General features: G+C 35.5%; 1 protein-coding gene across 1 annotated transcript; it reads left to right on the forward strand.

Annotated features, from left to right (window-relative positions):
• The first annotated feature begins 579 nt into the window (after positions 1–579).
• Positions 580–10,738, forward strand: LOC126877257 (carcinine transporter-like). Its single transcript, XM_050640069.1, has 9 exons — positions 580–652; positions 5,421–5,681; positions 5,983–6,178; positions 6,508–6,782; positions 6,975–7,100; positions 7,367–7,546; positions 7,612–7,826; positions 8,222–8,397; positions 8,856–10,738. The coding sequence occupies exons 1-9, from the start codon at positions 597–599 to the stop codon at positions 9,072–9,074; spliced, it is 1,704 nt and encodes a 567-aa protein (XP_050496026.1). The 5' UTR covers positions 580–596; the 3' UTR covers positions 9,075–10,738.
• Positions 10,739–10,872: the final 134 nt, after the last annotated feature.

Raw genomic sequence — 10,872 nt, forward strand, 5'->3', positions numbered from 1 at the left:
GCGTGCGGAAATAGTACAGAAGGCCTCTAATTATACCGTCTACAATATTATTTATAGACTTTGAACCATATAGTACGTAAGTATGTAATTGTATATCTGTCGTGGTTCATTTTATCCTTCTCTGTTGCGTGAACCAGCGGTTAGGAGCGACACTAAATCAAGTGGGAATGAAACTCGTTGAAACAACGCTAGTGTCACGACCGGCATACTTCAAATCCGACGGACTGACGATAGAGATAAAGATGTGGCGGCACTCGGCGACAATGTATATCGCTGAAGTGCCTAATGAACCATCAACATCCCAACGGTCCTTCCACCGAAGGTTCTAGAAGAAAGAGCACGTGGCAACGATCGCGGACGCCTAGCAAATGCATGGACGGTGGGGATGTTGAGGGATGACAAAAGAAAGTAATCGGATCCGATCGAAAGTAAAATCATAAGAGTCAGTCTTAGAAAGTCACGCCTAGAGTTCGGAAGTAAATTGTAAAGTGTATTGATGTTAGAAAAAAAAATAAAGTTTTCTTTTTTTATTTTTTACCTCAAATTCCTTTTTTTATTTTGTTATTTTACGTGACACTAGACATGGTAACGGATCCATGACTGTGCTTCTGTTATTATCAACGCCAGTAACGGTTAAACCTATTGCATGTGTGTAAGTTGGAAGTTACGTACATAACTTATGCACACCCGTTGTGTGTTTCGCGATCCCATATTTCTTTTAATTTGAATTTTATGAAACTTTTTGTTCGATAATTGATGTGCCATATTACATCCGTCACATTCAATGTTATATGGTGTAATTTCTTCAGTTGTGGTGTTATGTAAGTTACGAGGTCATTCCTGTGTTTGGACATGTGTTTGGAATGTAGTGTGTATCTTTCTCTTCGTATGTACATAGTGAGTAGAGACTGTCTGTCTTTCGCTAGAAGAATATTCTGCATATAGTTATTTACTGTTCTTGATATTTGATTTTGGAAATTTAATTTTCGCTTTGCTTGTATCTTCGAGCGTAAGGTGAAATTTGTACAGACATATCTAGTAATTTGTTAATCGTACTGTTCGAAATTATTGTGTGTGTGAATATTTCGGTGAATATAAACTACGAAAACCTGTCCTTGATTTTTTATGGTAACAAAGCAGTCTTTTCAGAAGAAACAATATTCATAAATCAGTCCCTTCGCAAAAAGCTAATTCTACGAATCTTGTTAGAAGAAACCGGTTGACGAAACTACGTGTCCCTTCAGGAGAGGTCTAATTTATAGAGGTAGCTTGCAAGAAAAAACCAATCTCACAAAAAGCTTGAGCATTCTTAATTAATCCTCTTTAGAATTCAATTACATTTATGCCTTTTGTAAATATTAATTCTAAAATAACGATGCTAACATTTCTAACCTACAGAGTATCAACAAATAACATAACGCAATTCCCCATTTCAATTAAATATGAAAAATATACTAGAGTCGATCCAAGATCAAACCCGGTAAAACAAACGACAAATTTACCTGAAAAATGCACTGAATTCGTTTCAATACATCCGTTATTTAAATTGCAAAAATCAGTTGTGTTTTCAGTCCCACTACGTTCGGATCACGCCACATTCTTTTACGCCAGATAAAATAACGGCCACGAATCGACGTTTCTGGAGGTCGCCCTGCTTAATGAACCATGCGCTTGCCACTACAATGTTTGTTTTGCCGGGCAGCCGCGACGATCCGTCTGCGACATTATAGTGCCGCGACCGACAGTTAAGAATATGATCTATGGCAAGCCGCATGGCGTAACAAATTCATTTCAACACCATTGAAAAGTATGGCTGACTTCGGACAACCGGTTTCCGGCGTGGCGCCACTATGCTTTGGAGAAACAAGGAAATACATATGTATGCACCTTGCTTTTTGTGAGACAGAAGAACTCTGTGTCTCTGTTCTACCAACGTCGCTGTTGCGACGATTTGCCGCAAACCTAAATGGAGTTCGATCAATGGCAACGCGAGCACGTGGTCCTCGATGTTCGCGATCGGAAAATCGTGTTTTCCAAACTATTTCTAGTTTCGCCGGTTCCACTGTCAATCAACGTTTTTTCCTTTGGTTCCGTTTCTCTTCGATTCTCTCCTTTTTTATTGGCAAACACGTGTCACCGAGTATCGTGTTCGTCTTCGCTAAGCAAGCTTCTATATCAGCGATACGCGAGCCGGTTTCCCCTTCATATTTGTACACGACTTCGTGAACATCGGACGTTTTTCTCCTCTCTTTTCGAATAAGAAAATCCTATCGTTGTTTAACTAACAATTGCATTTCTTTAAATGGAAATGTGGTCGTGTCTCCTTTATATTTTCAATTAGCCAGGGACTTTAGGTTTATTGCCGTGGAAACTTGATCGGTCGTTTACGTAAGGATCTGCGACTCTGCTTCATTTTCGAGGAAAATTTCATCGAATACAATCGTTTCACCCAATGATTGGATCAGTCGAAAGGGAGATTCCGTGACTGCCTGTATAAATATTGATCACAGTGTCTCTTGAAGGGAAGCTGTACCAATCTTGTTGATTTAACTACTGATCCTACTTTATCCTCGAGAAAAATTACTTACTTTGATTGTTTGACCATTAATTTTAGCGTTTCTTCGAGGGAAACAGTGTTGATCGCTCGAGTCTGCTTCTTTCTCAAGGTAAATTGTATTTACTATTTACTCGATCAGCTATTTTATTTTCTTTTCCCGGAGAAACCTTGTTTCTCGCCTGTTTGACCATCCGCGCTATTTCTTCTTTGAGATAAACTGTAGCGATTATTCGTGTAATCGACAAATCTACTTTTTCTTTCTTTACGAAGGAAATCGTGTGTTTAACGAAATCTCGCTTGTTTAGTCATTGATTCCGCTAACTTTTCCAAATAAATCGTCAATCATACGCTCGATTGCCAATTCTAATTTTGCTTCGAAGCAAACTGCGTTGATTATTCGTATAACCTTTTTAATAGAAACTGTTTTTCGCCTATTTTATCGCCAATTTCCTTTTCAAAATAACATGTATTAATTATTCGTTTAATCGCAGATTTTATTTTATTTTATTTCTATTTCTATTTCGTTTTATCATCGATTTTCCGCCGTCTTCAAAGAAACCCACGTGAATTACTTTAATTGCTTTTTCAAACTAATTTTATTTCTTTACTTTTAAATTAAGAAGCAGCAACGAAAATGCTACAATAACGGAAAAATTCTTCGGTTATCTCCACAAAGAACACGAAGGTATCGAACTTAGTGTATTGAGACATTTTGTTCGTTGGAAGTTAGTCGACGACATTTGGAACGGAAAGATACATTTGACATGATTTAGTGTGACGTTGAGAGAGAAAAATGGTTTGATCGAGGGTGCCCTTAATTACTAATTTCATAACTTGCTGTTAATCGATCTGACAGTGATATTAGTGGATGTGGTTGGTAGTGCCTGATTAATCGTGATCGATATTTTGAACAAAGAGCAACGAGAAACGATCAGTTTGGAGTTTCACTTTGACGTCGTGAGACTATCGTTAATTAGACATAGAAGAATCGTTTGGTGACAGGTAAGGGTTTCAACTTCTGTATTCATTTTCTTCTATAGACTGAATTTAATTTTTCGCTTTGATAATCGTTTATAAAAGAGAAGCGATAATTATTAGTTCTACCTAAGAATGTTACTAATAAATTAGGAAAAAGAAATTTTAATTGGATTCTTGATAATGAGTGAAAATTAATTTAAAAGATTGTATTTGGAATTTTGAGAATCGATCGAGTCCTCAGTTTCAGTGCAATGTAACGTTATCAGTCGCGTGAGTTTGGCTCATATGTGATTTATGTGCAAGCTAAATGTTTCCAACAAATTGTAGCATAGTGATTTCTCAAAGTCCTGTATCAAATGTCTTGTAATTATAAGCAATTGTTTCGTTTGGACGATCAAGGGTAATATACTCTATTTTTGATTTTAAAAATGCCGCCATTTGTGTAGACGTACACACGCAAGTATTTATTATGTAGACACGATGGCTCGTAGACACGAACGTTTCTCGTTGTCGTATTTTCCAAACAGGTCAGTTATTTCGAGCACTCGACCACTTTCTCGCTCCTGACAATGACATTAGTCATTCTAATCGATGTCTCGAAATCGATGGTTCTTCTGTCAGCTATTTCGTTTCCGTGTTTATTCCATATGATAATATTGTTTCACGTATTCGCTTAAATTTAATTGGCAAATGATTAATTTCCCTGAATCCATTTTCAAGTAAACATATCAGTTTAACCTTTTGCTCTATCTGATACGAAAATGAACAATTTGATATAAAAATTTTGCGAAAGATCGATATATTATTTTACTTTTAACTTGGAAATCGTTCTTTTAATTTTTCAATATCTAATTAACCACCTCAGTCCCTAAGACCGTCTGTTTTAACGAATGGTAAATAATCAAATAATTGCGTTGATACATCAGAAGTACTATCTTCTTATATCCCTGATATTAGTGTTAAAACAGGTTTGAAAAACCTTCAATTATTTCATTTATTCTTAGCCTTCGATGGCTTAAAATTTTCTCGGTTATTTTCCAATAGAGTTCAATATATTGATCGAAAACTTAGTTTAGTTAAGCACTGTAACCGGAAGTCACCCTTAAGTCGCCGGGTAAGAGGATTACGAGTAATAAAGAAACAATATTAATCAGAAAATTATTCCATTCAATTTTTCTCCTGCATTTAATTAAATATGACAGAGTCGACAAACTTTCCTTCGGTTCTTCTATCTCATTTGCAAATCTATAATATCGATATCCAAACGATAACTCGAACACCATTAACCAGCACTCGAGGCTATTTCTTTCGTCGAAACTTTCCTCAGACATGTAGATATCACGTTGACATCGCCGCGTATACCGAATCAGCCCTTTTTAAAGATGATCTCGCGAGCGTGGTTCGTATGCAATTCAATTTGAACGAGTCGCGTGTCACGATTCACTTGACTCCCGGCACAGTAATTGGCCGGCACTCGAGCAAATACTTACACTTAATTTAACGTTTAACCGAATCGAAAACAAAGCGAACAGTTGCCGGACTTCGCTCGTTCTTTCAGTTCATTTCCGAACGTCTTTCGATCAGCATATCGGGTCTCCTCTTTCATCTCCGTTGCCTTTCAAAATCTAAAATCATAATTGAGACTTTGCTGCTCGAACTATGGAAGGGGAAAACGTGAATGACGGGTAAGATTGTTCCTGCGTTCTGTCAGAAAATAATTTCCTGTTTGTGGGAGAGGAAAGGAGCATTGTAATTGGAATTACAGAATGTGAAACATCAAAGGAACTGCCGAATGACATTTATTTCAAAGACTAGAAGACTGAAAACTTTGTTATACGACTTTTATACTGCTACGCCTGGAAATCAAGGATGGATTCTGTTTCAGCGAAATGAAGGACGAGAAGAGTAACTCTATATTGCCCACTGAAGCGACTCGATTGAGACCAAGATTGGAAAGTTTCGATGATGTTCTGCCGTATGTCGGTGACTACGGGAGATATCAATGGCTGTTGTTATTGTCGTTACTACCTTATGGCGCGACGTACGCGTTTCTTTATTTCTCGCAATTTTTCATTACGATTATTCCCACGGAACACTGGTGCAGGATAGACGAATTAGTAAACTCGAATTTCACCGAAGAAGAGAGGTAAGTATGTATAATGAAGGAAAGAAAGAAAAGGAGATATACGTAGCAACGAAAGCTCCTTTAAACTTTGAACGATATTTTTGATTGTTCGTAGAAAGTGACTTTAAAATATTGTGAAAAATATGCGAGATATCGCGATTTCTGGAATTTCTCGAATTTTCGAACATTTCGAAAATTATTAGAAAATATTGTAGAAAAATTTCACGATAAGATACAAGATATTTTTGGATTACTCTGTCTGGACTTTGGTTCTTATTTTAATAATTAAAATGATCAATCATCTATCGTATGGGGTGTTTAGGATTAAGATAGCGATTCCAGTGACGAACGTTTATCCTTATTACGAACAATGTCAACGGAAGGACGTAAACTTCACAGAGCTGTTGAAGAGCGATAAGAGCCTGAGCTCATCGGGCTTCCAAACAAACAAAACGATAAAATGTACTCAATGGGAGTATAATTTTACGCAGATTCCATATCCTAGTATAGGAACTGAGGTGAAGTATTCACATCGTTGTCTGAATCGCATGCTTCGAAATTCTTACACTTCTGCTGCGTTCTTTGGGTCATTTCCGATCTAATCTAACCTTGTTATAGTAAATTTCTTAAGTTTAAAGAAAGTATAAGACGATAATTGTTAGTACGGATGATTCCTCGTTCCGATTTTACGCGAACGTTTTTTTCAGAGCATAAAGAACTCTTTCATTCATCGAACTGCGAGCAGAATCGAGATATAAAAATTCGAAGACCGCAGCAGGATTAAAATTATATTCTGAAAAATATGAATCTGGTTTTTCGCTGACTAACTCTTAACCTTGGTGATTAGCTAGATTGGGTATGCGACCGAGAATACCTCGTATCAACGGCGCAGGCCATCTTCTTCTGCGGATCCATCATCGGTGGTTTCCTAGTCGGTTGGATCGCCGATCACAAGGGTCGTATCCCAGCTTTAATGTTCTGCAATGGTATCGCCCTTTTTGCCTCCATTTTCACTGCCAGCGCAAATAGTTTTTGGTCATTCGCCGTCTGTAGGTTTCTCACTGGACTGGCGTTCGATAACTGTATCAACATTCCTCTGATTATCGGTAAGCCTTCTACGAAGTAGAAAGTGCGAGAGGTTCGACCGATAAGCCAATGTTTCAGTCACGCGAGAGATAACGTTAGTATGAAGTCAATGTTTCTATTACGTGAAAGATGATGTTGCGTGAGAAATTTTTGATGAATTGTTCCTCGAAGATAATTTTGACGTTGCTGTACTCGATTGAACTATACGGTTCGAGTTCTTGATTCAAGAGCTTTTGCAACCACCAGAGATGAATATATTGATTTTGTTATTGTTAAAGATCGTTTCATCGATTTTCATGTCGTCGAGGATAGTTATATCTTGATATTCTTAAATCGAGTTATACAAGGTGGTTGGTAATTGGTGGTACAAGCGGAAAGAAGTCGAAAATATAAAATACGAATTTTTACATTTTCTCCACTAATCCACTTAGTTTTGTTCCCGACTGTATTTCGGATCAGAAAAGTATTTAATCAACCAACCACCCATTATATTAATAAATCTCGATATCAAAAGCCATGCCGACTAATTCCATAAAACAGAATGCAAAGTGCCACTGTTCGTGCTATCTATTAATGACGAATAAAATGAAAATAAAATTTCTTTTCAGTGTGTTATGAATTTTGAACTGTGTAAGGGCTAAAGGTACGACTCGTATTATATCTTTCGTTAATTATTCTCGAAATAAATTCTTGCAGAGTAACATGGAGGCACCGGACAAAATTCAAGAATCAGCGACGCTGCTCGATCTGTTCAAAACGCCACGGTTGGCGAGAAACACTATTCTTCTAGTTGCATTCTGGCAAGTATAAGATACGAGTTCATGTTGCGAGAAAACCTTCATAAATAACCGATACAATCTTGTAGGTGTTTCACCCTGATCTCGTTCGACGGTCACGTGTATTCATTAAAACTTATCCAGAGCTCGGTGTTCGTGTCGTTCTCGATCGCCTGTGCCACAGAACTTCCAGCTGGGTTATTACTCGCCCTGTTGCTCGACCGATGGGGTCGTAGACTCTGCGGATTTCTCACGATGGCAATGACCTGTGTACTCAGTATCGCTGAACTTATGCTGCATTCCAGTAAATATATCGATCTGTTTATTAAAGTAAAATTAAAACGATTATAATGACGTATTATTGAGAAAAATCTGAAATTAAGTTGATGATGAATGTAAAAGAATTTTGGCAACTTCGAAGGTATTAATCTTGGAAAATAATTATTTTGATGGAACTAGAATTTAGGAATTATTAGGAATTAATTTAGTGGCGAAATTGAAAGAGGTGTGCACATTTTAGAAGCAATAATTTTCTATATGTTGGTTTTCTAGAATTTGGAGATTTATAGAAGTTTAAAGTTTGTGTGAAATTTTAATTTGATTTTGATTAAGCTTCGATCGGACTATATTTTTAATTAAACTTACAATCAAGTATTGTGTACCCAGGATTAATTTTGTATTTTTTAATTTATTCCCCAGTGCTCGCGAAATTAGTAATGTCAATATTGTCGCGATTCTGTCTGAACATGGCAGCCAATGTTGGTCTTCAGTATGCAGCAGAACTTCTGCCCACGCCAGTCAGATCGCAGGGCGTATCGTTCATTCATATTTTCGGAATAGTTGCACACTCTTTGGCGCCATATATCACTGACTCGGTAAATAAATATTTATACTACTATTGTTGTTACAACATTTTTGAAACACCGCTAAGCACATCCACGTTCAACTTCTCTTTAATTTATTCCAAAAGATACAATAAGCGCTATTAGAAATTATGAAAAAGTTCTCATGTAAATTTTCTCATGAAAATGTAAAATACTTTTTTTCTTATCTTAAAACAAGTTGTTTCCTGAAGAAGTTAAATATTATAAAAATCTGATCAAAATATTTCTCACTTTCTAGAAAGCCCGTTTTGGAAGTTGCAACCAACGCTTTTCTTTAACTGATCTTTAATCAAAAAATTGAAATTTAAAATAAAAAATGATGGAATAACTTAAGATATGAAACTATATTGGTTGAAACTTTCTAATGAAACTTTTTAAATGAGAAATACTTTGACCAGATTTTGATGGTATTTAACCTTTGCTCATATAAATTAATATTTGTTCATTAGGCTAGAATTTGGGAGGGATTTCCAATGCTCATTATCAGCACGGTGTCCTTTTTTGGCGCTGCACTGGTTTTGTTCCTGCCGGAAACTGTCGGCCAGAATCTTCCTCAGACTATCAAGCAAGGCGAAGAATTCGGAAGGGACCAACATTTCTGGTCGTTGCCTTGCTATCATAAGACACACTTCAATGGACATCAACACTATCACTCCTGTGAACGATAATTATCTGATTTTTAATAATAATTCAATTAAAAAACACGAAGGAGGATTCGTGTTTTTTTAGAAGTAACAATATTACAAGCGGATCAGTCTGACGATTTTTGTACGAGAAAAAATCGGAACATATTATTTTTCTATTCTCCTACATTAATTTTTATTTTTATCGTTTACGTTTAAGAATTTGTAAGCCTTAATTCTAAAAAGAGCGAGCTTAGAAATCGTGTTCCTATATAATTTTTATTATTATCTTTTAAGAGCTTTTATAATTTTAATGCTAATTTTCACTTGCGTTACGCACGTTCGAATCGTTCAGCGGTTGGTGCTAATTTGATATTCAAAGATATTACGTAGAATAATATCGAAAATGTTACGTAAATTAATAATTACGTAATTTATTAATTACGTAAATAATAAATTAGGGAGATTTAAATTTTTGATTCCTTTAATGTTTTTAACATTTTTCACTGGAATATATTGGACAAAATCTTATTTAAAAAAATAGTACGTTTAGATAATTTGTCTTTGTGAAAAGAAACAGTTTTATATCTTTTGAACGATTATCCACGTATTTTTAACGATTATTTATCTATTCGTTATATTTTTTGTACGATTTTAAATAACGTACAATATTAATAAAATCCAAGCTTGAAGACTTTTTAAATTATTGTTATAATTTCTTCAGCACCAACTGCTGGACTTTTATCTATCTAAAACGAGTTGTGCGTACATTTAAAAAAAAAAATAACTCTAATTGACTGTTTCTATGGTTTAGGAAGAAGAAAAAAAGAAAGGAAAGAATATTGTAAGCAAATCGTGCCATCGTATGACAATCAGTGTTCGTCGTTGTGCCAATAACAACGCAATCAATCTGAAGAAACCTATTCATAGTATTCATAATCATCACTCACGTATACATACGCGTATACACTCACGTCCATAAGATTGATTCACCGAATAAAACTTCCATAAACCTTAATATAAGAAACAATTCTACTTTTTATTTGCACACACATCGACGAATCCCCCGAACAAAAATAAACTGCTAAATATCTCTATAATTAAATACATTAATGCTCGATGATCCTCGTTCATCATTATACGTCTAATCTAACTCCATCCTATAATTAGGAGTTCTACGATAACGATCACTTATGTTACAATGTATTAACCCTTAACAGCCGAACTTAATTATAATTAATTATAGAAAATGAAATGCTTCATTATACGGATATTTGAAGTAATATTCTGTATTATACAGGGTGTCTGGTAATTGATACTGTGATAACCAGTGGTTAGTTAATGTGGTTAATAACCAGTGGTACAGGATAATACTATGTGAAAGGATCTGTTGAAAATATAGAACGAGAGATTTTCGTACGACGTTCGAGAGAATGAAATTCTGAAGCTTTGTCAACTCGTGTTCACACGACATTCACGAAACATATTCAAAATTTATTTTCTCGAAAATACGAAGAATCATCAGTTACGAAACACTCTGTACTATATCACATTATTATATCACTATCGTATTGATAAGAAATGTCGATATTATAACTCCTTAAGACTCCCTTAATATTTATTTGCGATTCAGCTTAATATGTATTTCAATATTAAATTGTAATGTGTAATTTCAAGATTAAAAATATAAAAGAATTCATTCCTGATTACGATATCGTACGTGATTTACAAAATCATCGACCGTCAAGGGTTAAATGAGAATTCTCTCGTCCAGAATTATTTTCCAGACGATCGAATTATTATCCATTGCATCACGAGGATCGAACTAACTTGTAGCCTTGAA

Source organism: Bombus huntii, unplaced genomic scaffold (genome assembly GCF_024542735.1).
Source record: "Bombus huntii isolate Logan2020A unplaced genomic scaffold, iyBomHunt1.1 ctg00000139.1, whole genome shotgun sequence".
NCBI lineage: Eukaryota > Metazoa > Arthropoda > Insecta > Hymenoptera > Apidae > Bombus > Bombus huntii.